The sequence below is a fragment of the Furipterus horrens genome, unplaced genomic scaffold (assembly GCF_987537825.1).
Source record: "Furipterus horrens unplaced genomic scaffold, mFurHor1.1.pri manual_scaffold_21, whole genome shotgun sequence".
Classification (NCBI taxonomy): domain Eukaryota; kingdom Metazoa; phylum Chordata; class Mammalia; order Chiroptera; family Furipteridae; genus Furipterus; species Furipterus horrens.
This window is the reverse complement of record NW_028327191.1, coordinates 1,733,137-1,760,570: the sequence shown is the minus strand read 5'-3', so window position 1 is coordinate 1,760,570 and position 27,434 is coordinate 1,733,137. Positions and strand designations below refer to the sequence as shown.

The window sequence follows — 27,434 nt, the reverse complement described above, 5'->3', positions numbered from 1 at the left end:
GGTGCCTGGGCTCCCGCCCTCCAAGGGGTCCTCAGATGGCCCCCATGCTGCCCAGTGAGTGACAGTGCCGTCCCCTGCTCAGCCCCCACCCTCCCCACTTGGGGCCCTGACCTTCCCCACTTCTGTGGTGCCTGCAATTCCTCGTGCCAGGACCAGCCCAGGTGCCACCTCCTGCTTGCCTGACAATGGGGGCAGCGCCCCACCCCTGCATCACCCCAGTTCCAGCCCAGGGAGCTCAAAGATGTTGTCACCAAAGGGTAAGCTGTAGATCTGGAGAAGTGCAATGGGACCTAGCCCTGGGCCCTGGGCTGACCTCACAGGACAGAGCTGGGGGCCCAGGTACTCCACCAGGTGCCAGGCATCAGGGCTCCAAGGGTTCCCCCGCACCACCCCAGAGCCACTGTGACCTGAGGCTCTGGGCACTTTTCATCTCCTCCAAAGCAAATATACCTCCCCCACAGTGGCACCCCTGGTTGTGAGGACCTGGGACCTCCTAGAAGGCCAGAGGCTCTTGATGTGAGTTTTGAGCTGGGAGAGATGTGAATGTGAGTATCTGCTTGCCCCAAGTGTCAAGGTTCAGAGAAGCTATTTAACTGACCCAGGACACACAGCAGAAGAGGAGCTCTCACTCCCACCTGGAATCTAGGATCAGCCACTGGACTGTGCACCCACCACCCCATGCTTCCCAGGAACTGGGGTCACATCCATTTTAGGGCAAGCAGGGGACTTGGAGATGGTTCGAAACCCTTTAAAAACATAGGGACACAAAATGACCAGATAGGGGTTTGTCCCACGTCACCCCGAGAATGGGTAGCAGGTGCAGGCCAGAACCAGGCCCCAAAGGCAAGACCCTTCTGCCTATGGACCACCACCCAAAGCCTCTTTGGCACTCAAGTGTGCTCCCCTCGGGGACACTGGGGGCAGGGTGGGCAGCACATACCCCCAGCCAGGCTGCTCACCCTTCGCCACACAGACCTTTAGCTACTTGCTCCTGGCAGGACATTGTGGCCTTCCAGCCCATGCAGTCACGGGTTGGATTTCATGGCCCAGAACAACGCCTGGGCAGTGCAGCCTGGCTGCTCTCCTTGGCCCCAAGGCTCGTGAGGGTATGGATCCTGCTTTCTAGCCTGTCTCTTTATCCTAAAGGGCCATGATCTATCTGCCAGCAAGTCTCCTTCTTCAGAACCTTCCTGCAGAAACCAGCTCTACTGGCTGGGCAAGAGTGCTTCCCATGGAGTGACACAGCCACCCAGCACCCACGGGCACCACCTAACACCCCCTGGGGGCTGGGCCAGGGTGTACTGAGGGCAGGCCTAAGGCACATCTAACCCCACCTGAGGAATGGGTGGAGCTGGGGCCAAGAGCCCCCTGGCTAGCTACCTGCTCAATCTCGGGGTTCAGCAAAAGAGGTTGACAGGGACACGGCCAGGCCAGCTTTGGTGAGGGGAGTCATAGTAACACCCAAGGAAGAGTAGGTGCCAGTGCGGAGTTGGAGAGACCAGGGCCAGAACAGCAGCCTTCCTGTCCCCCACCGGCCTAGGGGCACAGCCGTTACAAGGCCTTGCACGCTGACCGCCTCAGTGGGCCTCCATGCCTTCGCACAGGCTGTCAGTCCTGCGCCTGCCCAGCTTCTTCTGCTCAGCCATTTGTCACTTCCAGGAGACTCTTGATCAAGGTGGAAGACTGGTCCTCACTCCAGCTGGGCAGTGAATGGAGGTCAAGGCCCGGCTCTCGGGGGCCACATGATCCCTCAGCCCTGCTCTGCGCAGTGCGGCGGGGCACGGAGCCCAGCCAGACCCAGAGAGCCTGCACCTGGAGCCCCCCTGACCACCCTGTCCCCGCCTCCCACGCGTGCAACAGATGAAGAAGAGAGTCTAATGCACAGAGATCAATATATGTAAAGTGCGAGGTACAACGCTCTGAAAAATAGTGTTCTACAAAAATCCAGTGCCCAGGGGGCCCCAAGGGCTAGCCCTTGCCCGTGAGGTCCAGCGGCTGCAGGAAGGGCGGCAGCGGCAGCTCGTCCAGGGCCTCCGGGAAACGGCGGGGCGAGATGGAGGTGACCAGCACCTGCATGGCGCGCACGAAGAGCGAGGGTGGCGCCAGGCCCGCCAGCCACTGGAACTTGTCCTCGCCCAGCAGCTGCTGCCAGCGCGGCCGGTCGCCCAGCAGCTCGCAGCGCGTCGGGCCACCGGCGCCCGCGGGCATGTACAGCACCAGCAAGTCAAGCAGCAGCAGGCGGCGCTGGCGTGGCTCCCCGGGAGCGGGAGCCCCTGGGACAGCCATGGCCCCCGAGTCGAGATCCAGCTGGCGCAGCACCAGCTCGAGCGGCGTGAGGCCACTGTCATCGCACAGAGCAGGCGAGGCGCCGTGGCCAAGCAGCAGGAAGAGGCACTCCGGGCGCCCCAGTTCGCAGGCCACATGCAGCGACGTGCCGCCACCCTCCACGCGGCTGCAGCCGTGTCGGTCAAGCAGGCGAGCGCGCTCCTCGGCCGGAAAGTCCCGCACAGCGCGCAGGATGCGGCGCAGGATGGCCACGCGGTTGTAGCGCACGGCCAGCGCCACGTGCGGCCCCGGCGCGGCGCAGCAGCGGAAGCCGGCGCTGGGCGTGGCGAGCGCGCGCCGCGGGAACGTGGCCAGCAGGTAGTGCGCGTAGGCCTGGTGGTCGTGCACGAGCGCGTAGAGCAGCGCCTCGGACGGCGAGTAGGCGGTGGCGCGCCCGCGCTCGTCCCAGTGGAAAGCCTCGCTGGCGCGCATGTCCTCCAGCAGCCACACCGGGAGCAGGTCGCGCACCGCCTGGTAGAAGGCGAACGAGGACTTCCGGCACTGCTTCTGCGCCCGCGAGCGCGCCGTGCTGCTGCCCTCCGGGCCTCCGGCCGCACCGCCCCCGGGCCGCTGCGCCTCCCACGGCATGCTGGCCGGCATGGGCTCCGGGGCCACCACCTACGGGCGGGCGGGGGGGACCGCGGTGAGGTGTCCGGGCCCCGACCGCACCGCAGGGCCTGGGAGGCGAGTCCTGGTCACCGTTCTCAGGGCCCCACGGTCCGCGGCCTCGGCCAGGCCCCTCCAGGCCCTTCTCTCCCAGACCCGGGGCGGCCTCCCCGACCGCTGGTCCAGCTGCTCCGGACCTCCCGCCCCGAACCCGCGGGGGACAGGCCCGTCCGTGATGCTGCCCCGTCCAGCGCAGGGCCCCCGTCCCTGTGCCCTCCCACCTGGGCCAGGCCCAGCCAACCCCACGCAGGGCAAGGGGGGGTGTAGGAAAATGGCCCCCATATCCCAAGCTGAGCCCAACCCCTCCTGCAGGACAAGACTCCGTCCCAGCCCTGCCTGAGCTTGACCCCGTCCTCCTGGGGACCCCTGGAGTCACCCCCGACTCACGCCGACCTGGTCCTGCGCCGCGGTCACCGAGTTCTGCAGATGGGGCCTAGCCTTCTCTGCGCCTCAGCGTCTGCATCTGGAAGAAAGCGGGGGGCGTGCAGGCTGAGCGCCCCGGCAGGAAGCGTCTGGGGGCCGGCGGGACGCGAGCCTTCCCCCCACCCCACCCCCGACACGATGTCTGCGTGATGTCCACACGCCCGTGGCTGCCGGGAGGGGCCGGAGAGCGAAGGCAGCAGAGACGGGCGTGCGCCGCCCCTCACCGCCCTGGCCTTCCCGGCCATGGGGGGAAGCAGGTCGGTCACCCCACGCTCCACAAGGGACACGCGTGCCCGGGATCAGTCGGCCGGGCCCGCACCCCAGATCTCCGGCCTCGCACTCGGGGCCCAGTGCACACGTGGGGGCGCCCAGCCCAGGCCTCGCCCTCTGAGCCCCCGGCCTCTGGCCTCTGCGCCCTTCCCCGGCTAAGCCCTCGGGCACAGAGAGGCTGAGTTACCGGGGTGCGCACGGTGGGGGCGGGCTGCCGTCGCAGCGCCCTTCGGGGGTGCTCTGACTACAGAACCCCCGCGCCTGGGCCTCTGCGCCCCGGGTGCAGCCGGTGTGGGCACCGTGGGGCGCCGAGCAGGTTACGTAAAGTTGGGCCGCCGCACGTCACCGGGCACTGAGTCACGGCCGCGGCTCGGCGACTGGGAGGGGGCGGGGGCTGGGCGGCGCGTCCCGGGCGGCGCGTCCCGGGCCGCCCGTCAGCTCCTCCCGACCCCCTCCGGGCGGCACGGGGGGCCCCGGGTCGCCGAGGGTGAGGCCAGGGGCTCTGCGGGCCGGCAGCGAGGGCTGCACCTGCGGGCGCGTCTGCCCGGGGGGCGTGATGGGGGCGGCGGCCAGGGGAGCGCGCTCGCGGCGGGAGCTACGAGCCAGCGGAGGGGACTCACCGTGGGGGCGGTGGGGCCTCGAGTCCGGCGCCCCCGCCCGCGCTGCGGGGCGAAGCGTGCGCTGTCCTGCGCGGGTGCGGACGAAGGCGAAGGGCCCAGGACGGACGGACGGACAGAAAGGAGCCGCCGCCGTCCGCGCCCACCGCAGCCGCGCTCCGAGCCGCCCCGAGCGGATCGCTGGGCGGCGGTGCGGGCGCCGGCGGCGGGCGGCGCAGTGCGGCCCCAGCCGGGCAGGACCGCGGGCCCGTCCTCCGCCGCCATTGGCCCGCGCCGCCGGCCCCCGCCGTCGCCCATTGGCCGCCGCGCTGCACCATTGTTACGTCACCGGCAGGGGCGGGGCGCCCAGGGGGACCCGCGGAAAAGTTCGGAGAAACTTGAGGGCGCGCTGGGGGGCGGGGCGGGGAGGGGGTGGTGGGGCGGGGCTCCCGGAAACCGGTTGAGCGGCGAGGAGAGGCTCCGGAGCGCGTCTAGTTAGTCCCCCCCTGCCGCGCCGCCGCTCGGCGAGAGCCTGGGCGGGCGCACGGACGCCCGGGCCCTACGACCGGGACCTCGCCCCACGAGTCGTATTGCAGGTGCCCTTTGCACTGGCCGTCTGTGACCTTGGGGAAGGCCGTCTGTACACGGAGAGGTCAAAATGCAGGAGCTGTGACCCCTGAGGGCCCCGACCCGGGTGGGAGCACAGGACCCCAGCTCCCGGGAACGGATGAATGGACGCAGGCGGCGATTTATGGGCGCCCCGCGTGCCAGTCTCTGCTCAGCAAGCCTGACTTCACTTCGTTTTCGCCTGTCGCATGGGTGCTGGGGATTATGACCCCCAGTTCACCTGCCAGGAAATCGGGGCTCAGGGAGGTGGCCTCCAAGCGTGGAGCAGACCTTTGTGGTGTAACGGGCCCCAGGGTCCCACAAAGGACCCGAGGGGTGGGCGCCGCACACGCAGACCGGAGGTGTGCTGAGACCCTCAGCGCAGCGTGGCCTCGCAGGCCCGGCCCTTGCCTTCAGATGCACAGAAACCGGGTCGCAGGCCGGAGGGGTGGGGGGGCGCTGCGGGGAGCACTTAGCTGGCAGCCCGAGCCCCACTTCCGCGTCACGTGCGCTTCAGTGTCCTCCCCTCTCTAGGCTTCAGTTCCCCTGCAGTTCCTGGCAGCTGTCCTGCTCTGGACGTCTGAGTGTGATGAACGGAGGTCCTGGGGTTGACATGTGGCCTCTGGGAGCCCCGAGGCCCTGGGACATATCCTAGGGAGGTGGCGACTCCGGTGAACACCCTGTGTCTCCAGGCCGAACGGGCCTGCGCCCTTGGCTCCACGCTCTTCCTCAAGGGGTGGAATGGCCGCCGGTGGAATGAGGGGAAAGGGCACCCGTGGTAGGTGCCTGGCTGTGCAGCTGACCCGGGGACAGGTCTCTCTCCAGCCCTTGATGGCCTCCTTCTCCTCCTCCCTCTTCCAGTTGCCCTCCTCGCTGGGGTTCCCAAAAGCCTCTTTCTAAAGGTCCAATCTGACCCCTTTCTCTGCTGCTCAGAAGGTTGCCGTGGACATCGCTGGAGACCAGGTGGGGAGGGGAAGGGCTTCTTGGCCGGGGCACCGCTGGAGCAAAGGGCTGGGAGTGGCGGGCAGGCAGCAAAGGTCAGGCGGAGCAGATCGCACAGGGCGAGGAGCTTGGGACTGCCCTGAGGACATGGCGGCAGAGGGAGTGTGGGTGTCAGTGAGTTATTTCGTGCTCAGAAAAAGAATGCCTGGGAGCCCACGATCCAGTTTAAGAACTCAGGGTCCTTGTGCCGGTCCTGCCCTGGGTCTTTCCCATGGCGGCCACTCACGCTGTCGCACTCTCCAGCGTGGCAGCAGGCAGCCCTCGTTCCCGGCAGCTTGTTCTTCCTCCCTCGGTCCCTTGCAGACTCGTCCTCGGGTCCATGCCGCTCTGCGTCACGTGTGGTCTCTGCGGAAGCCTTCCGCCGGCGGGAGCTGTCCCCTGTGCCCGGCAAGTGTGAGGCCCCCAGGCTGCTGTGCACACCCCTGCCCACACTGCCTTGGGGTTTGTGGTGGCGTCTGTGCCCAGGTGGGCGGGGCTGAGGGAGCAGGGTAGGGTGAGCAGGTTCCCTCAGGGAGGCAGGGTGGGGGTGAAGAGCTGCTGGGGCAGGGGGAGTGGGCAGAGCTGGGAGGAGGGCCCAATCCCCGGGGAGACTAAGGAGACCCTGGGGGAGAACCGCCCTGCCCAGGCCCAGCATTCTGCGTGTGGGTTTGACCTTTGACCCTGTTATGCTGCCACTGGGACCTGACCCAAGACACACTCCCCTCTCCTGGGAGAGCTTGTCCCACCAGGACACACACCTGTGTGTGCTCAGGTAGGGAGCCATGGTCGCGAGGTCAGAGAGTCGGAGGGAAGGAAGGGGGTGGGGTCCTGCAGGTCGCTGTGAGGTTCCCGGAGCCGCGTGGGCTGGCACAGGCTTTCCCTGCGAGGTACGGGGGCGAGGGCGCTGGAGAGAAGCCCCTGAATTCTGGGTTAATGCTTCTCAGCTGGGGTGCGTGTCAGGGGGAGAGAACAGTCCAGAATGCCTCTCGGGTTAGGCTAAGCACCTGGAAGGACGGGGAGGAGCAAGGGGAGGCGCATTTGTGAAGTTGCCCGTCAGCCAAGCTGGGGGAGAAGCCGGGACTGGTGAGGAACGTCTGGGGGTCACGTGGGAAGAGGGCATTGAAAACAGGACACCGAGAGACAGAGAAGCGAAGAGCAAAGGCTGAGGCTGAACTGGGTCCGGAGCACTAAGGGTTGGGAAGGGGAGGGCTGGGAAGTCAAAGGCAACGGGCTCCCAGGAGCCACGGTGTCCCACGGAGCAGGGAGTGGTCAGCTGGGACAAGGGCCCCCAGTGGGTCAAGAGAATTTGACTGCTTGTCAGTCGCAGGGCCCTTTACAAAAGGCCATGGAATGCCCTGGAAGCCTCCTTGGGAAGGGTTCAGGAAAGAGTGGGGGACGGAAGAAAGCTTTCTGGGTAGTTGGAGGGTAAGAAGGTTACAGAGTGCAGGAATGGAACACACGTGCACGTGGCACATGCAGTTTGTGCATCACACGCACATGTATGTGCAGGTCCCTGGGCATCTGCCCTTCCTGTGGGCATTCTCATATGTCTGTGTGTGCAGAGTACTGCATGTGCACTCATGTGCACATGTGTATCTGTATCCATGCTGTGTGTGCACTGGTGTGCACATGCGTATATGTATCTGCAGCATGCTGCATGTGCACTCATGTGAATGTGTCTGTGTGTGTCTGTGTGCAGTGTGCTGCGTGTGCTCATGCATGTGGCCCACTGATGGACCAAAATGCTGATGATGCAGGAAAGACTTGCTGGATCGGTGACCTTAAGGAAGCCAGCAGGGATGGGCCCCACCACACCTGTTGGGGAGCCGGGGACATGAACAGTTCTTGGTGGGGGACAGAGGATGGTCGGGCATGGATGCAGAGGGCGGCCCAGAGGGAGGTGAGTCTGTAAAATCTATTGTGATGGCTTCATTTTCTTTTTTTTAAGAATATTTTATTGATTATGCTATTACAGTTGTCCCCATTTTTCCCCCTTTGCTCCCCTCTGCCCAGTACCCCCTTCCCCCAGCAATCCCACCCCCCTTAGTCATGTCCATGGGTCATGCATATAAGTTCTTTGGCTTCACCCTTTCCTGTATTATTCTTAAATACCCCCTGTCTATTGTGTACCAACCGATTACGCTTCTTAGTCCCTGCACCATTTCCCCATTTCTCCCCCTCCCCCCTCCCAGCTGATAACCCTCCAGATGATCCCCATACCTGTGATTCTGTTCCTATTCTGGTTGTTTGCTTAGTTTGTTTTTGTTTTTTAGTTTTTTAAATATTTTATTTATTTAATTTTAGAGAGAGGAGAAGGGAGGGAGAGAAAGAGAAAGAGAAACATCAATGTGTTTCTCTTCTCCAACTGGGGACCTGGCCTGCAACCAGGAATGTTCCCTGACTGAACATCGAACCTGTGACCCTTTGGTTTGCAGACTAGCACTCAATCCACTGAACCACACCAGCCAGGGCTGTTTTTTTTTTAGATCCAGTAGTTGATAGTTGTGAGTTTGTTATTTTAATGTTCATAGTTTTGATCTTCTTTTTCCTAAGTAAGTCCCTTTAACATTTCATATAATAATGGCTTGGTGATGATGAACTCCTTTAGCTTTACCTTCTCTGGGAAGCACTTTCTCTGCCCTTCCATCCTAAATGATAGATTTGCTGGGTAGAGTAGTCCTGGTTGCAGGTCCTTGCTTTTCATCACATTGAATACTTCTTGCCAGTCCCTTCTTGCCTGCAAAGTTTCTTTTGAGAAATCAGCTGATAGTCTTTTTGGGACCCCTTTGTATGTAATTCTCTTCTCTCTTGCTGCTTTTAAGATTCTCTCTTTATGCTTAATTTTCGACATTTTGATTATAATGTGTCTTGGTGTGGTTCTCTCTGGGTCCAGTTTTTTTGGAAGTCTCTGTGCTTCCTGGACCTGTCAGTTTACTTCCTTCCCTAAGTTAGGGAAGTTCTGCTTCATTGTTTTTTCACATAATTTTTCAATTTCTAGTTCTTCACCTTCTGGCAACCCCATGATTTGGACATTGGCCGGCTTATAGCTGTCCCATAGGTGTCTGAGCCTCTCCTCGTTTTCCTCACTTTTTGTTTCCTCTTCCTGCACTGGTTGACTGTTTGTTCCTTCCCTATGTTCCGATTTGTTGATTTGATCCCTGGTTTTCTTTCCCTCACCACTAGTTTCGTATGTGTTTTTGTTCATTTCAGCAGGACTAGTCTTCATTCCTTCCCCGTCTTGTTTAAGATCTGCTGTCAGGTCTGTAAGCATTTTTGTAACCAAAGCTCTGAACTGAGCCTCAGAAAGATTTCCTGTCTGCTGCTTCGTTAGGTTAGATATTTGCTGCCTGGTCAGCTGCATCCCCGGGATCTCTATCATGATCTGTGCCATCCTGACCATTTGAGTTTACCTTTGCTTCCTGGGCAGGGCTGTCACACCTCCTACACTATAGGGGGCGGAGCCCTGTGCACTGGTCATAACCGGGCGACCCTTCTCACCACACTGCGGCGTTTTCTGTGGGGTTGGGGATCCAAGATGGATTCCTGCCGTTCCTCTCCGCTGAGAGACCAGGAGCCTCCTCCTCCATGACCACCACCTCCGGGCCTCATAGTCCAAGGCAATGAGGGTCTGCCTTTCTCAGCTCTCTTGCTGCTTTTTAAGATTCTCTCTTTATCTTGAACCTTTGGCATTTTAATTATGACGTGTCTTGGTGTGGTCCTCTTTGGGTCCAACTTGTTTGGGATTCTCTGTGCTTCCTGGACTTGTATGTCTATTTCCTTTGCCAAATTAGGGACGTTTTTCTTCATTATATGTTCAAGTAAGTTTTCAGTTTCTTGCTCTTCCTCTTCTCCTCCTGGCACCCCTGTGATTCAGATGTTGGCATGTTTAAAGTCGTCCCAGAGGTTCCTAAGCCTCTCCTCATTTTTTTTTTTTTCAATTCTTGTTTCCTCATTCTGTACTGGTAGACTGTTTATTTCTTCCTTATGTTCCAAATAGTTGATTTGAACCTTGGCTTCCTTCCCTTCACCATTAGTTTCATATACATTTTTCTTGATTTCACTTAGCATAGCCTTTACTTCTTCTCATATGCGTTTGCTATACTCAAGCATGTCTGTCAACTCTGAGCATCACTATCACCACTGTTTTGAACTCTGCATCTGTTAGGTTGGCTATCTCCTGGTCACTCAGTTCTCCCACTGGAACCTTGATCCATTCCCTCTTTTGAGCCATGCAGTATCCCTCTCTGTATCGTGGTTCACTTATCGCAGCCTCACTGTATCACGGGATTTTAAAAAATATTGTATTTATTTATCGCAGGTTTTTCGCTATATCGTGGATTTTGCAGTACTGTATGCGTATGTTGTTAAAGTTACGTAGGTTTAAGAGTGTAGAATATGTTTAAGAACATAAGTAGTGTTTATAAAAGCGTGGGAAAGGTTAATAAGGGACTGGGAACGGTTTATAAGAGTGTGGGAAGGGTTTATAAAGCCTTAAAATATATGTAAATACTAAAAGAAATGTAAGGTTCCTACTTCGCAGATTTTAACCTATCGCGGAGGGGTCAAGAACATAATCCCCGCAATAAGTGAGGGATCGCTGTACTTCTCTGTCTCCTCATCTTAACAGGCTCCTATGTTTGTCTACCTCTGTGTCTTAGGCAGAGCTGTCGCTCCTGTTATGTGTAAGGCGCGGAGCCTTAGGGATTCGTCAGTACAGGGTGGCCCGTTTCACCACGTTGTGGCGCTGTATGTGTTTGTGGGGGGGGTCTGTCTGGATGAGTATTTCTCCTTTACATCTTTGTTGGATTTCCATGCAGCTCGATTTTCTGGAACTTCTGGTTGTCTCTAGTTTTGAGATAGTTGTATTCCTTCTTAGCTGTGGAGGGAGATGCAGCGTGTCTGTCTACACCTCCATCTTGGCCGGAAGTCCCCTCCCAATTTTTTTTTAATGTGTGACTTTGTTTTCCGCTGGCCTGCCATTGCCAGAGCTGCTGTCGCCACCGCTGCCACCACCACACCGCATCCTCTCAGCCCCAGCTCCACCCCTCCAACCTGTCTGGGTATTTCTTCTTTATGTGTTTGCTTGTTGGACTTCCATGCACCTCGATTTTGTGGAACTTCTGGTTGTCTCCAGTTTCGCGGTAGTTATAGGGAGATGTAGCGCGTCTACCTATGCCTCCATCTTGGCCGGAAGTCCTCGTTTGCCTAATTTTTAAAAGTTTTATAAACGAATTCTGCTTTGAGTTTATATTTCATTACCATTTCATAGTTAAACCTTTGGAGAGCCCTGGCTGGTGTGGCTCAGTGAACTGAATTGTCACCAGTTCAATTCCCAGTCAGGGCGCAGGCCTGGGTTGCTGGCCAGGTCCCTACTTGGGGGCGTGTGAGAGGCAACCAATCACACATTGATGCTTTCCTCTCTTTCTCCCTTCCTTCCTCTCTCTCTAAAAATAAATAAATAAAATATTTTAAAAAACAAAAAATACTTTGGAGAGAATGCAGGCGACTCCTAAGGAGGCAGGGCCATGCCGTGTTTTCTCTAATGGAAACCCAAGAGGAATGTCAGAAATCAGACTGACGTGTCCTGACCAGCTGCAGTTCTTGTCCCACAGCCCCGGCCCTGCTCTGCAGCTGGGCTTGCAGAGGGGGTTCTGTGTAAGCATGGACCCCAGGGACTGCACTCCCCCCGTGTCCGTGAGACCACGTCCATGGCTCCTCTGGGTCCTTGCAGGGTCCCTGGACCCAGTTGTGCCTGAGGACTTGGGCTGTCTCATAGAGTATCTACCTGGGACAATCCCTGTCATCTCAGCAGAATTATAATGGCGTCCCCTTCACACTCAATAGGCCCTGGTTTACCAGGTAAATTGCATGGCAGCCGCATGACTCCCACATGCCAGGCATCATGCAGCCACAGTCAGGGACAAAGAGCTGGAGCTTCCCCCTCTGTCCACTGCAGGGAAGAATGGCACCTGCCCCAGAGAGACGTCCCAGGGGTCCTCAGAGACACGGCTGTGCCTGACACAGAGCTAGCCTCAATGCCTGGGCTGCTAGGATTAATTTTTAAATATTTCATCATGAAAAATCTTAATAGAAAAAGCATACATATTGTTTTAAAAATACTGGAAGCTTCCCTGGCTGGTGTGGCTCAGTGCATTGTGCTCCAGCCTGCAAACCAAAGGGTTGCTGGTTCGATTCCCAGTCAGGGCACAGGCCTGGGTTGCGGGCCAGGTCCCCAGTTGGTGACACACGGAACAACCACATGTTGATGTTTCTCTCCCTCTCTCCCTCCCTTACGCCTTCTCTAAAAGTAAATAAAATCTTTTTTTTTTTAAATAAAAAATACTGGAAGCCATGCACTAACCTGTTGCCAGCAGTACCCGCTGGGGACAGTCAGTAAAGAGGAAGAAGGGACCCTCTGAGTTTACTCTGCCCCTTCTAGTGGTTTGACTTATTCACACAGGGCACAAATTCAAATACTATTTGTGTAATTAAGGTAAGTTTTTAAAAAAGATTTATTTTTTCAGAGAGTGGGGAAGGGAGGGAGAAAGAGAGGGAGAGAAACATCCACGTGTGGTTGCCTCTCGCACACCCCCCAACTGAGGACCTGGCCCGCACCCCAGGCCTGTGCCCTGACTGGGACTTGAACCTGTGACCTTTGGTTCACAGGCCGGCACCCAATCCACTGAGCCGCACCAGCCAGGGCAAAGATCAGTTTTTAAAGAGGCAAGTCCCGTTGGCAAAGTGCTGTCTCACGGCCCTTCCCTGACTTGCCCAGTGAGGCAGGTCAGACCGTCAACTCTTCAGGGAGGGAAACGGGCTCAGAGAAGAGACGGCTTTGCCGGCAGAGGTGGAACCTATAAACCTCACCCCATCCCGAGAAGGGAGGGCTTTGGTTCCATGAGTTCCTAACCCCACTAAGGTTTCAGACCTCTTTGTACACACTGACAGCTGGGGTTCCTCCCCTAGAAGTCTGCCACTCAAGATGGAGGCACCTCCATCCCTGAGCATGGGGGTCAGGTGGTCAGCCACCACTTCCAAGCAGCTTCACTCATCAATTTATTCAACAAGTAGCCCACTGGAACCTGTTCTGAGGATCAGAGGTGAGTGGGCAGGGTAGGCTTCCTGGAGGAGGAGGCTCCCTGAGAGGAGGAGTCACTGCACCCCTCAAATCCTCGGTCAAGTCCCAAAGGCTCTGTGTCCAAACACCCTGACCCCACCTGTCCTCACTGCTCCATCCTGCCTCCCAGGTCCTGGTGCCTGTAATCTCAGGCCTCCTGCAGCCTGAGGGGTCCAGTCGAAGCCCAGCTGGCTAAGCCCCTCCTGTGCTCAGAGCCCTGGGGCTGCCCACCCCAGACTAAAACCCCTGCTTCGCCTTCAGACCCGACCCTTCACTTTCCCCTGGGAACCTCGACCTTGGTCCTCAGGGCCTCTGGGTCCTTGCCCATGCCGTCCCCTCTGCCTGACCACTAGTCCCCAAAGTCTGCGTGGCCTCATTTCCACGGTCACCTGGCCAAAGGAGCTCACCCAGCCCCTAGCACAGTGTCCTGTCCTTCCGAGGGTTTCTCCTGGGTCAGCCCACCAGGTGGGGCCTACCTGTCACTGGGGGAGGATAGTAGGTGCCCCATAAAAGCTGGTGACTAAGTGGAGGAGTTAATTAGGCTGGGCGGGTAGGGGAGCAGGAGGGGAAGGCGCCTGGCAGGCCTGGTCAGCCTGGGGAGCGGGGGCAGGTGCTGACGACCGGGTGTCCCGAGGGCAGGGCGCTGGAAGTACAGGAATGGTCCTGGCGGTGGCAGAGCCCCGCCGCTGGGAGTCCGGGACACGGGGGTGGGGGCGGGGTCCTCAGCGGGACACAGACCCGGCTCTGAGTGGAAGCCAGCGCGGCCGCCTGGGGACCTCGTGGAAGGAGGACAGTAGCGGCCGCGCAGGGACGCTCCCCCTTCCCAGGACCCCGGAGCCTCGCGGCCTGGACGCTTGTGTCCCCGCAGGCACTTTCAGGTGACACACGGGGACACGGGTTCAGGGAGGCGTATTACTCGGCAAGGGGCCAGAGCAGGTGTGGGGATGGGTGGGGACAGTTCATGGGATCCGTCGGGTCCCGGGCTTGGAGGGGGCAGTCCCTTTGTCGGACGCCGCCGCGTGACCCGGGGAGGAGGGGCGAGGCCCTGGCCAGAGCCAGTGCGGGCCTGGCCTCAGTTTCCCCACAGGCGCAGGAGGTCAGTCCCGCTCCAACGGACCGCAGTGCCCAGCGCGGGCCGACACCGCCGCCTGGCGGCCGCGCGCGATAGCACAGCCCGCAGTCGGTCACGCGGCCCCGCGAGGGTGCGGGGCCTGGTCGTCGCGCGCAGGGCGCGTCTGAGTACCCGCGGTCCGGGGGCTGGCGTCTCTGCCCTCGCTCACCACTCCCCAGGGGGCCTCTGCAGCCCCCTTTCCACTCTGCCCCATCCCCACTCCTCACCCGTGAAATAGCCGCAGCCTGGCCCACCCAAGACCCGCAGCCACTGGCCTCCCACGGGGCTGCTCGCACCGGCTTCCCTCTCCGGTCCCTGCCCGCATCGGGAGACAGAGGCAGGCCCCCAGCCCCTCCTCGGCCCTCCCACGGCCCGCAGGCCCGGTGGCCCGGCCCTCTGCACAGTCCCTCCGCACCGCCCCGCCTGGAATGCCATCCACCCTGCCGAGCCTGCTCTGCCAGCCGCCTCGGCGCACCTCCCCAGGGGCACGTGTCTGAGCCTCCCAAGTGCCGGCCAGGCCCAGGGGTCAACATACTGGTCCGTTCAACAGGTGCAGACACCGAGACCAAAGCGGTCTGAGGAGCTGGGAAGTGGCGGGACGGGAACCGAGGCTCGATTTGTGACCCGCTGCCACCCCACCCCTTAGTGTCACTGGGTCCCAAGCCTGACCTCTGCTGCCACTGCAGGGACCCCGTCCACCAGGACGCGCCTTGGGGTGCCCACTGAGGACCCAGTGCAGTCTGGATGGGGGGGCCGGTATCAGGGCTCCCTGGGGAGCCTTCCTTCACTCCACCCACCCTGTCCAAACAGGAGCTGAGGCCCTGGAGGTGCCGCGAGGGTCCTGCCATGTGCCACCAAAGTGCTAAGCACCCCTGATACTCACTGGAGGGAGCACTGGACGGGTGAGCAGACATACAGGCTGGGGAGGGGCCCGTTGCCCCAAGGAGGAGAGGGATTGGGCAAACTGCCCACCTTCAAAGTGATGGACAGGAAGGGGAGGTGGGTGGGTGGCCGCAGGTACACCAAGGAAACCTGAGGGGCAGATGAGACTTCCACAGTGTGTCAGCTGCCCGCTGCTGCTGACGACCCCCAGCAGAGGCCTATTCTCTGGACTGACTGGGCGGTTCCGCCTGAAGGGGCCGGAGCAGCTGGGACAGTCGCTGCTCCCTGCTGAGATCACCTACGAGCTCCAGTTGGCTGGAGGGACAAGTGTGGCTTCACCCACATGGTTGCAGTTGGTGTTGGCTGTCAGCGGGGAGCTGGTGGCCAGCGTGGGCTGTCTCCCCAGGTATGTGGCCTCTCCACATGGCTGACGTGGGCTTCCTCCCAGCATGGCAGCCAGGTTCCGTGGGGCCCCATATGCAAGAACGTATCCAACCTCCACGTTCACCACACTCACCAGTCTTTTATAGGCCGGAACAAGTGACCTAGCCAAATCCAGAGTCAGTGTGGAATGAGACCTCAGAAGCGCGTGACCGCCAGGAAGCACCGCTCATTGGGGACCAGTTCCAGCTGCCCAGTGTGGGAAAGGAATGAAGACTGGACAGGAGACCTTCAGGGGCCGTAATAACCAAGGAAGTTTCCCAAAAGAGGAAGAACTTGGCCAAAGAGGCTGGGAACTCTGTTCCCTTCTTTTAATTTTTTTTTTTTTCTATTTATTGATTTCAGAGAGAGAGACCTCAATTTGTTGTTCCACTTACTGATGCATCATTGGTTGCTCCTTGTATGTGCCCGCACTGGGGACAGAGCCTGCAACCTTGGTGTGTTGGGACCACACTAACCAAGACACCACATCCACTGTTGACAAGCGTGTGGAGCAAGTGGAGCTCTCCTGCCTGTGGTGGGGATGTCACATGCTGTGACCACTTTGGAAAACAGTTGGGTAGTTTCTCAAACTTACCATGTGACCCAGCAGTTCCACTCGTAGGTGTCTGCCCAAGAGCAAGACAACGTGCCCACGGAGACCCGTGCTGGAACATTCATGGCGGCTGTATTGCCCATGGTGAGGACGTGGAACCCTGTCCACACATCCATCGGCTGTGAACAGACCGATACATGGCGGTGCGTCCGTATGTGGCAAGTCCTTCAGAATGAAAAGGGAGGGATCACGGTTTACGCCACATGTGGGTAGGCTTCCAACACGCCCACCGTGCATGGGGATGAATTGTGCCCTTACACGTGTGCTGAGAGGGCAGCTCTCATGAGGTGATCTTGTCACAGTAAGACTGTTTTTAAAAGGAAAAAACCATCGTTCTCGGCCTTTTGCCTAAGTTCCAGTGAAGAAAGAACCCAAACGCCAATGACTACATGGTGCCTGACTCCGTTTGCAGGAAATGCATGGAAAACTCAAATCCACAGACACGGAGCAGCTGGGGGTGGCCAGGGCTGGGATGGGCGCAGAGCTGTATGCAGCGGCCGAGAGGCAGGGAGGTGCCTTTACGATGGGGCCCTCACGGTCTGTGCGTTCTGCATCAATAAAGCGGAGGGAGGAAGGGAGGGGAGAAGGAGAGCCGGCCAGTGCCCGAGCGGCCCTGAGCCTTCCAGCTGTCGGCCCCAAAGTCCTGGGGCCTGCGTAGCGTCCGGGTGGCCCTCAGGTCAGGAGCCCAGCCGGGCTGGGGCCGGGATGGTGCGGGGGCCCTTGTGAATTGTTTACAGAAAACGTCTGTGAGGGAGTGAGGCGTGCTTTGTATGATAAATGCTCCAAACCATAAGTTCAACCCCCAAGTCTGAATTTTCCGAACTGGGGAAATCAGTTTCCTTCCAAGAACAAGCTGCAGGCCCCGGGGAGGCCGCGCCCAGCTGCCCCCGAAGCAGGCGATTAGTGCAGCGCCATTAGGGGCCTGCTGGGCGGGGGCGGGGGCGGGGGCCTGGCCCGCAGAGCGGCGGGGAGAAGTGGGCAGAGGGTGTCCGTGGGGGGAGGGGGGAGCGCACGCACCAAGCCCATCCCGGGCGGGGAGACCGGGCTGCACCGACCTGAGCCTGGAGCCAAGCACAGAGGGTCCCCAGCGCCCTGTGCTCCGACACTCGCTGCAGAGCCGGTGCGGACGGTCCCGCACTCAAACCCGAGGCCAGGTCGGAAAAAGCAGGGGAGCTGAGATCCGCCCTGCCAAGGTCCCCGAGGGGTAAGGGGGCGCTGGCCGGAGGGCACAGCCTGCCCAGGAGAGAGGAGCAGCGTCCGGGGAGCTCCTGGGTCCCCCCCACGTTCACCCTCCCCCCCCCACCGCTCCCCCAAGCACCGAGACGCAGCTGCCTCGTTAGAAGAGGTGCCGGTAGGTCTCCGCCTGTGGGTGGGGGCAGGACCGCGCCTGCAACACATCTCCCGCCCTGCGTTACCGTCAAGCTTGGGGTTCAGGGGACATCAGCTCAGACCTCGACCCTCAGGCCTGCCTGGGGTGCTCCAGCCCCCCACCCCCCCACCCCGCAGCCCCCATGAGACCACGGGGTGGGGGTCGTTCTCCCACCTGCGGACGCCCGGGCCCTGCCCCGGACGAACCGCCGGGGGCAGCGTGGGCCGCGGGGGGAACTGACCCCTCCCGAGGGCGCACGTGAGCTTTCCCGCCGCCACCGGACCAAGCACGGCCCGCTGACTGAGCAGAGCCCGTCCGTGGGTGACCAGTGACAGCGAGCCGACCCGGAGGGACGCGGCGGCCGGCCGAGGGTCTCGGGGGGGACGGCAGGGACAAGGCCCGGCTCCGCCTCCACGGACCCAGCTCAGACCCGGTCTCCACCCCGCGCCCGTGCCGCCTGTCACCCAGCGCACTGACCGCGGGCAGCCTTCACGTTGGCAGCTAAACCACGCGTGTCCCCTCAGCTGCGGCCTGAGCATCCCTGTCTGTGAGCTTCTGGTTTGCTCGAACCGGTGGTAGCGTGAACGCACAGCCGTCAGAATAACGCTCCTCGTCTGCATTGCCTGCCGCAGCCAAAAGGTGGGGGAACCCGTGTCCACCGACAGGTAAGTGGGTTGTTCATACAACGGAACATTAGCCTTTTAAAAACGGGGGTCCCGGCCTGGTGCTCACTGGGTTGCAGCCTTGTCCCAGCACCCAAGGTTGTGGGTTCGATCCCTGGTCAGGGCTCATACAAGAATCAACGTGTGGCCCTGGCAGGTGTGGCTAAGTGGATGGAGTGCTGGCCTGCGAACCAAAGTGTTGGGGTCTGATCCCCAGCAGGGCACAGGCCTGGGGTGCCAGGCCCCGAGTTGGGGGTGCATGGATGCTTCTCTCCCTCTTTCTCCCTCCCTTCCCCTCTCTCTAAAAATAAATAAATAAAACATTTTAAAAACACTTCATTTAAAAAAACAACCACCAATGAGTGCATCAATATGTGGAAGAATATATCAATGTTCAAAAACAAGACAGGAACTTCTGGCCCATCCTGCATGGGTGGACCTTGAGGGCATCGTGCGGAGTGAGGAAGCCAACCCCAGTGGGACAGGCTCTGTGTGACCCTGCTTGTGTGAGGGACCCACAGCAGCCAGATTCACAGAGTCAGAAGGTGGGGCGCTGGTGTTCACGGGGACAGAGTTCCTGGTGGACAGGTGGACGGCGGTGCTCGTGGCACAGTGTGAATGTGCTTCGTGCCGCCGGCCTGCGCACTTCAACATGGTTACGGTGGTCAGTTTTGTGTTATGTGTATCTTTCCGCCATTTTTGAAAGTGAAATTCCTCCACACACTCAAGAGCCCACGCGCACCGAGACCCACGTACTGAGTCAGCCTCTCGCCTCACAACCAGAAAGAGGTCCACATCCCCTGGGCGGGCTCGCTGTGGACCCGGCCGGGGCGAAGGCACCGAGACAGAACAGCCGCAAGGCTGGCTGGGTGACCTCCGGGCACTCCAGTCGCCTGCAATGGGACGTCACAGCAGCCACTGGGCAAACTCAGGATCCCAGCAGCTGGGCAGGCTCGGCGGCAGGGCCCACCAGACCTAAGCAGAGCCTGAAGTCAGTGTCAGGAGTTGGGGAGAGGGCCTGAATGTCACCTGGGTCGCCTGGATCTGCTCCCGGCCCCCCTCAGCGCCTCCCAGCAGGAGAGGACTCCCCACCACCACCACCACGGGCCTCACTGAGGCTCCTCTGGAAGCTGGGAGCAGAGGCCAGCCACTGCCAGCGCAGTTCTGCTTCCCAGCCGGGGTGCAGCCACGCACGTGGGGCTGGGGGCGGCAGCCACAGTGCAGCCTCGGGGGGATGTCAAGGTTAGCTCTGACTTGGGGTCGGCGGTGGAGAGTTAGGTAGAAGCCTGAAACCTCCCTTTGGTGTCGCTCCAGTGTCCCCACGTGACAGGAAAGCGCACAACACCCACGTGGGCTTCTGGATGCACCGAGGGACCTGCTGGGTCCCGTTTTCTGAGCCCCTGGGCCCCCACCGTGGAGGAAACAGTGGGAGGAGGGTCCGGGAAGCTTGTGTTCCATCTGCCACTTGGGGACAAAATGCCACCGTAATATGCAACATGCCTCCTGACGGCTCCTCCGGCGGAAGTATGGGTCCCCTGGAACGGGTCGGCAAGGGTGTCGTTTGTGGCTGCTTCCCAGCCCCCCCAGCACCCCCCAGGACCCCAGATTGGCGACATGGATGCCAGCCCCTCGCCCCAGAGCCCTGATCATCTGTTAACGCTGAGTCACCGGGCAGAGTGGGAGGGAGGCAGGCTGGCAGGGCGCCAGGTGCTCGCTGCCCGCCGACGGGGGGAGCATCGAAGCCAGGAGGCCAGGGGCCCTGCGGTCTGGAAGGAGAGGCAGAGAGGCGGTGAGGCGGCCTGGCAGGGACTGTGGCTCCAACCCCTGGCTCCTCTGGGCTTGTCCCTGATTCCAGCTGCCCAGCCATTGCCAGGAGGCATCTTGGAGAGACGTGGGACCTGTTCCCACAGAGTGAGGAGAGCCTGGGGAGCGGTGCAGCTACGCCCCAAGTCCCTGGAGCCTGGGCTGCCGAGGGTGACAGACAGGCTGCCCTGGCCCCTCGGGGTGAGGGCTGTTTGTGCTCCCCAAGCCCAGTCGCTGCAGCCTTCCATTAACCTGTCTGCCTGACACCCAGGGGTTGGGCCCGGCCTCCCGGGTAAGGCAGGGCAGGAAGGCGCCTCTGGGATGCAGCCCTGGCAGGTGCCCTGTGTGCTCAGGGGCTTTGGGACCGCGCAGGGGGCTGAGCAGGCGGGGTCCCATCCCGTCCTTGCATCTGCAGCTACTCTACATTAAGAAAGGATTTGTTGTTGGGCTTCTGAACCCCGGGGCCTGGCCTGCACCGAGGCCTTGTCCTTTTCGACCTCCTTGCAGAGGACACCCTGGGAAGAGCAGGGGGGCATCGGCCTGAGTCACACAGACGCAGCAGAAAACCCCAGATGCAGCGGACTGGAGAAGATGGGAGTGAAGCTTCCTCTCACGCTCAGGACATCTACAGGTGGCCAGGGCTTGTGTGGCAAGCAGTGTCCCAGGGTCAGGAGCCTGCTTCCTTCTCTCCTGTGACCTGCCAGGCATGGATTTATTTCCAAGGTCACCTTGTGGTTCAAGATGGCTGCTGAAGCTCCTGCCATTGTATCTGCATTACTGGCAGCAGGGAGGGGAAGGGGGGGGGTGCCTTGCCCCGTTAAGGATCCTTGCTGATATCACACACTTCATTTATACTCAGGTCTCAAAATTTAGTCACATGACCACACCTGGGTCTAAGGGAAGCTGGGAAGTACCTTAATTCCCAGATGCGAATGCCCAGATAAGCAGGAGTTCTGTTCCCTTGGACCCCAGGGGACAGGGACCTGGAAGGTGCTGAGCGGTCTCTGCTGCAGCCACGGAGGAGCCATGGGCCCAGGACAAGCCCGTTCTGCTCTCCAAGCTCCTGCCTGTCTCTGTGAAATGGGGGTGTAGGAAGTCTGTCCCCAAGGCCCCTCCCTGAGAGCAAGGACAGAAACCGCCCCTCTGCAGGTCTCCTGTTCCAAGAGTTACAGACTCACAAGAGCACAAAACTGGTCTTTGATTCTCAAGCTCAGACTGACCCACAGCCCGGAAGACCGTTAGCGGGCCAGCTGGACAGTGCCTGGGACAGGGACAGGGACATTCCCAAAGACAGACGGAGTGTGCTGGGAGGGCGGGAGGGGAGGCCTGGTCCTCCCAAGAGAGGAGGGAGCTGAGGGGACAGACATCTCTATTAGGGTCACCAAAGCGGCAGGGTGAGAGGACCAGAACTGGGGTGGGTGCAGGAGGAGGGACTCGGGGGCCTGGAGAAGAGGCCGGGGGGCCGGGCGGGAGGAAATGGCATGTTGCCTTTCCTCACAAGCCCTTCTATGGGCCTCTTCTTTTCTTTTCTTTTTTTTAAAGGTTTTATTTATTGAAGGGAGAAAGAGAGGGAGAGAAACATCAGTGTGTGGTTGCCTCTCACTCGTGCCCCCAACTGGGGACCTGGCCCACAACCCAGGCCTGTGCCCTGACTGGGGATCGAACCTGTGACCCTTTGCTTCACAGGCTGGTGCTCAGTCCACTGAGCCACATCAGCCAGGGCTGGGTTTCTTGTTTGTTTTTTGGTTTTGCTTTTTATTTTTGTTTTGTTCTTTTTTATTTCATGTATTTATTTGAGTGTTTTTCCTGCAGGTTTCTTTCCCAGCCTCGGGAGCCGGCAGCCCTGTGAGTGTGGAGTGACCAGAGCCGGGGCTCCGGGGGACACCACTTGAGAGGCCAGACTGGAGTGGGCGACAGGAAGAGGCAGGGGCCCTGGGGAACTTGGGGGGGGCGGTGGCCGTGACCCAGGCCTGGGGACTGGCGAGTGAGGTGCACGTCACCACAGGAGACCGACACCAGGGCCGCTGGGCACACGGAGAGGCCCCTCCTCCCCCCTCCCTGTCCCCTCGGCCCCCACCTCAGGGGTGGCCCCTGCAGCCAGAGCAGATGTCCCTGTGACCAAGCACACTTCCTGGTCCCGCTCCAGGCCGGGGCCCAGCAACACCTGGACTTGCTGTGGGATGAGGTGGGGGCCCAGGGAGAAGGAGGCCTCGGCGGAGCCTGCACCCGGCCCCAGCCACCCCCCACCCCCCGCCTTCCCGGCTGCGGGTGGGAGGGCTGGGTCCCAAGCCCCACCCCACAGTGAGCCTGGGTTTTGTAGAAGGTTCCAGATGTTTGAATGCCACACTCCAACCCCGCCTCTTTGAGGTGCTGGGCGCCAGCCTAATACGGGGGGGAGGGCAGGTGGACTGGGCCTGGGGCAGCGCACAGCAGGCTAGCGCTTCCCTGCGTTATCTAGTCCCCGCCATGTCGGAGTCCCATTCCACAGATGGGCGGCAGAGGCTCCGGGGTCGAGGTGGGGCTGTGGGACGCCAGGACTCGGCCGGCCCCCGCAGGCCCGGCAGCAGACAGGCCTCAGGCAGGCTGGCAGGCTGCTGCCACAATCTCCAGCTCGCTGAGGCTCTGCGGGGTCCGGGACCCAATCCGGCCGCCCCCACTGCGAGGCTCCAGTCAGGCAAGCTCTCCCTGAGCCTCCAGAGACGGGGTGCAGCCGGCCTGGGCTGGGTCCTGGACTGGCCCTGTGCACACAACCATGGTGGTCCCGAGGGTGGGCACGTGCCGGCTCCGTGGCTGCCCAAGCAGGGTGTCCGGCCCGGCCTGGCTTCCCAAAGACTGAGGGACACGGTGGGGGCCTGCTCCGGCGGCCATGCAGCCTGGGGCGCTGCAGCAGAGAGCACCTGGGAGCTGGGCCCCCCACGGGCATGCCGTCCTGGTCTGAGATGGCAGGGCGGGTGGGTGGTGAGCTCCCTGCCCCCGTCACCCTCCAGGACAAGGTCCAGCCCCCGCAGGTGACAGGACTCACTCAACAGAGACGGAAACTGCCAGATTCCGGAGAAGGAGCCCAAGACTCTGGGGAAGATGCTCTGCTGGGCCCAGTCTTACTTCTGGGGCCTGGGGCCTGGGACATGGAATGAGAAGTGACTCAGCCGCAGCAAGGACACCAGGTCATTCACGGGACCCCAGCAGCCCCGCTCAGGTGTCCTGCTCTGGGCCTCTGGAGCAGGGGCGGCAGGCGTCCACGGCCCCCCGACAGGTCTGGGAAGGAGCTGAGAGTGGCCAGGCAGGGCCGCCCCCGCCCACATCGGCCAGAGCCTGGAGGATCCTGGCTCCCGGAGGGGGCTGCCGGCTGCCCGGGGGCCAAGCCTCCCTGGCTAGGGCGGACGGGGCCCTCTCTAGGGCGCCCGGGCTGCTCCCCTTCCAGTGCTGGCTGTCTCCCACCCTTTGCGGGCTCCTCCTCTGGAGCCACGCTGGCTCCTGCCCAGAACGCCCACAGCCCGCCCAGGCGGGTAGGGATCACGCAGGCCTGACCCCACCCCATCCTCAAGGTTCTCCTTGGTTCTAGGACCACCTTCCTGGGAGAAACTGAGACCCAGGGGATTCAGCACGCCCCCCAGGCCCCTAAGGGCTCGCAGGAGTTCCCAGATGCACTGTGGGGGTTGTGCTTCACTGGGGTCTCCCCTCCCTTTTTCAACCGTGAGTGGGGAAGGAAGGCTGCCAGGCCTGGAATCAGGGAGGGAGGGGGAAGGGCAGTTGGCAGGGGTCCCAGCAGGAGGCCTGCTGCAAGAGACCAGGGCGCCCCACTCCTCAGCACCCCCTCCATATGCACCACTACTCTCCCAGCAGGCTAGGGGTCCCAGGGACATCTGTCCCAGGCGGCACAGAGGAGGGTGCCAGCCAGCGCTCAGTCCGCTGAGCCACACCAGCCGGGGTGGGTGGAGCAGTTTATTCTGTGTGCTCTGGACTTGTCATGGATGTGTGTGTGTGTGTGTGTGTGTGTGTGCACGAGCAACCACTCACTGAGTGTACGTGGGTGTGTTCAGCGATGACTGCATTGGGGCGTGTGTGTGTGGTGCGTGGGTGTGGGCTGGGGCTGCTTCTCTAGGTGACAGATCTCCCTCTGTCAGGGACACATACTGAGTATTGGGATATCTAGGGCAGACTTCCTGTCCCATCCCCCTGTCCCTCTATCAGCTTTTCTGAAATTCCTCCATCTGAGCATCTTCTGGGTGGAGCAACGCATTCCCTGAGATGGAGGGGCCATGCCTCCGCCTAGAGAGCAGCTCCCTGGACAGACCCCGCAGCCACTGCTCAGCCCCCAAGTGGCAGCTTCCTTGCCCCGGAGGCGAGTGGGTTACCTGCTCCCCCCTCCGAGGGATGCAGTGCAAGCTTGGTGTTCTCAGCCGGCCTGGGCCAGGACACTGGGGCTGTGGCTGTGACTTCAGGGAGCTCCTATCTGTCCCCTGCTCTGCTCCTTCCTTGGGGGTATGCCTCCAGCTCTCAGGCACCTGGGGGTGGGGAGACCTGACCAGCTGGCCCCAGGTCCCCATGCCCTTGTTACCCCAGCTGGAGAAGGAGGAGTCTTTTCAGGTCTGGTGGTCCTCTCCAGAGGCCTCCTGCTGTCTGGTTCATTCAGCTCCCTCCCCCTTCCGTTCCTTGGGGCCTTCTTAATCCCTGTAGGCCTCTGGAGGCTGGATCTCGTCTGCTTCTCTTAAGCTGAGTCCCAAGTGCCAGGGCAGCGACCAGATGTCCCCACTGGGTGGTGCACAGTGCAGCTCCAAGCCCAGCCCCTTGGTCCCAGCTCCTCATGCTCACGTGGCTCTCAGGATCACACCCATTCTGAAGGTGACCAAACTGAGCCTCACCCTGTGAAGCCCGCCCAGGCCCCATTTGGCTTTCACACACCAGAGGCTCCTTGCCTGCCTGGCTCCTTCCTCCACAGAAAAGGAAGTTCTAGTTTACAACTGCATTGCCTTAAAGAGGACTATATCAGTCACATACATGAAAACATTTTCTTCACCCTAATAGTACTTTCTTAAAAAACAATTGAAATATTTTGGGGGTCCCAAAAAGTATGGGGGGGCAGAAAACTGGAATTATGTCCTGGAGGGCAGGCCTCTTGTAGGACAGACTCCCCCTCGCTCGGTGAGTGTTCTAGGAGCCCATCTGCATCACTGCGCCAGCTGGTGGTGTTGTGAGAGGCTGCGTTTGGCTTCAGTGAATTTTTTTTTGAAGACTCTTCCAACGTGTTTGCCCATTTCAGGGTGGGTGATTTATGAGCGCACCTGCCCACACTGTGGTGGGTGTTCAGTTTTTGACTGGAAACAGCAGGACCCTCATGCCGCACCCTCCCTATTCACCCAATCTCACCCCAAGTGACTTCTTTCTGTTGTTTCCCCGGATGAAAAAAGTCCTCAAAGGGAAACGTTTTGCCGACGTGGAAGAGGTGAGACAAAAGACAGCAGAAGCACTGGAAGGCGTCAAAATCAACAAGTTCAAAAACTGCTTTGAGCCCTGGAAAAACATCTCGCTAGGTGTGTTACATCCAATGGAGAGGACTTTGAAGGTGACTGAGGTTGGAACATGTAAGAATCAATACAGAACATTTTATAAATGAATTCCCATCTGGGGGGATCCCCCCTCATATTGTGGCCCCAGGCCTTGAGTCCCTGTGTCTGAGGGAGAGGCGCCTTCCCTTGGAAGCTGACTGAGTGGGCCTTGAACTCAGGTTTCCTGCACCCTTTCCCACCTGCCACTCTGGGGAAGGGCCAGGGGAGTTTTTGCTGACTGTGGTTTTGTCTTGTTTCTGAACGCTTTTAACAAGTCATGATGATGATGATGATGATGATAGTCCTTCAAGTGCCCTTGACACTTTTAAGGCCTTTCACTGCTGTTATCTGATCCCCCCAAATCCTGGAAGGGCTAGAACAGCACTGTGACACCCGTCTTACATCTGGGACAGCTGGGACACAGAGGACAGGCAAGCGGCAGGACCAGAGTGCAGGCTCTTTGCTCACCCTCGCCCTGCAGTCTGCAAGGACGGGCCTGGCTTGGGGCACACCTGGAGGGGGAAAGCCCGAGGTGAGGTGGGCAGGTGGGAGCTCAGAGCACAGGAGGGGGAGCAAGGAGGGGCGGGGCGGGGGGTAGATGAGGGGACGGGCAGGAGGGTATAAGCAGCGGGGGCGGGGGGCACCTTGGGCTGCCCGTGGGAGCAGGCAGAGCTCACTGCAGCCTCTGGAAGGAGCCAAACTTGGGGGGAGGGGGAGGCAGTGATGTTCCCTAGACTCAAGCTGGAAAGACCAGAGCACCTGTAGGTGATTAAACTACGACACCAGCACATCAGAAGCTTTCTTATCCCAGCTGCCCCTTACCAGCTCTGTGCACTGAGCCGCTCCTCACCCTCTGTCAGGGACATGGGCCCAAAGCCCAGGGATGCTGCTGCTCCTTCCTAAGACCCACACGTACCTTCCACACCAGTAAAGTGGCCCGCGTTCAAGGAGCTCCCGGAACCTTGAAGCCCACCTTCCCGGCCCAGCCCAGGTGAGGACCCCCGGACAGGGACCACCGCTCCACGTCTCCCCAAGCTTCTGCCCAGCGCGCTGGGAGGCACGGGGCTTGTCCCCTCACCTCTCTATACCTGTCGCAAGTGTTACCGTGTGTTCCCTGGACAGTGCACACACTGCTGCAATGCCAGTGTGAGCTGATGTTCCGGAAGGACTTGTTGAAAGTCATTAAAATTGCTGCTGAGGGCACTGGGGATCACGCTCCCAGCGCACACACGCAGCCTGCCTCGCGCACCTTCTCTGTAAACAACCGCTGTAGAATGAGGTCTAGGTGGGCCAGTTTAACAGCCTGAGGCAAACGTAAAATCCTGGAGGGGAACTGAGACACAGATCTGCTTCCACGCTCAAGCACCCGGACCTCAGGTCCTGGCCACGTGCGGCTCTTCACAGGGCCACTGGGGGCATGAGAGCGGGCCCTCCCAGGGCCGGCACCCAAACAGGAGTTGGCCTTGTTCTAATCTAACCCAGAAGTGACAGTCCCACCACTTCTGCTCTCTCCTGTCTGCTCGGAGCAGTCACCTCCTGCCCACACTGGAGGGGGGTGGAGGTCGCACCAGGGTGTGGCTGCCTTCTTGGGGGCTGCCTGCCGCAGTCTCCAGTGACAGTGTCCACTGAGCGGGGTAAGGGGGCCTTTCTCCTTAGACGCAGACACACTCCTAAGCAAGCACTCACTGTGCCAGGCGCTGTCCCCAGACCCTGGCCTCCACCACCCACATCACCCCGAAGCCGGCACTGTTGCTCTCCCCGTTCTCTGGGGCGCAGGGAGGGCAGTAGCTTGATAAGAGCCGGCTGGGGCCGACTGGGGTTGCGATGCACGAGACGGAGTGGCACTGGTCACAGCGTGTCCGCTGGCCTGCAGGACAGACCAGTGAGTCCCCTAGGGAGCCGATATTTGGTTCTGAAGTTCAAGAAAGAGCCAGTCGGAGCTGGCACCATGGGCCCCCTTAGCTGGGGAAGGCACAGGGGACAGGATGGTTGTTGAGGGGGTGTGGGGATGACGGCTGAGGGGCATTCAGGTCAGCCTGAC

General features: G+C 60.4%; 1 protein-coding gene across 3 annotated transcripts; it reads right to left on the bottom strand.

Annotated features, from left to right (window-relative positions):
* Positions 1-1,873: 1,873 nt before the first annotated feature.
* On the bottom strand, positions 1,874-4,507 carry ANKRD9 (ankyrin repeat domain 9). 3 transcript variants are annotated; one of them, XM_090265607.1, is made up of 3 exons: positions 4,305-4,507; positions 3,379-3,454; positions 1,874-2,943 (listed from the first exon to the last, which is right to left on the bottom strand). In XM_090265607.1, exon 3 carries the CDS (start codon positions 2,923-2,925, stop codon positions 1,969-1,971), a length of 957 nt encoding a protein of 318 aa, XP_090121733.1. In that variant the 5' UTR covers positions 2,926-2,943; positions 3,379-3,454; positions 4,305-4,507; the 3' UTR covers positions 1,874-1,968. The 3 variants fall into 3 exon arrangements, with proteins under 3 accessions (XP_090121733.1, XP_090121732.1, XP_090121735.1); XM_090265606.1 differs by having other exon boundaries at positions 3,385-3,454; XM_090265609.1 differs by lacking the exon at positions 4,305-4,507 and adding an exon at positions 3,872-4,022 and having other exon boundaries at positions 3,385-3,454.
* Positions 4,508-27,434: the final 22,927 nt, after the last annotated feature.

Excerpts from the sequence above, each read along its gene's own strand:
- ANKRD9 (XM_090265607.1), bottom strand. The coding sequence starts at position 2,925 with ATGCCGGCCAGCATGCCGTGGGAGGCGCAGCGGCCCGGGGGCGGTGCG.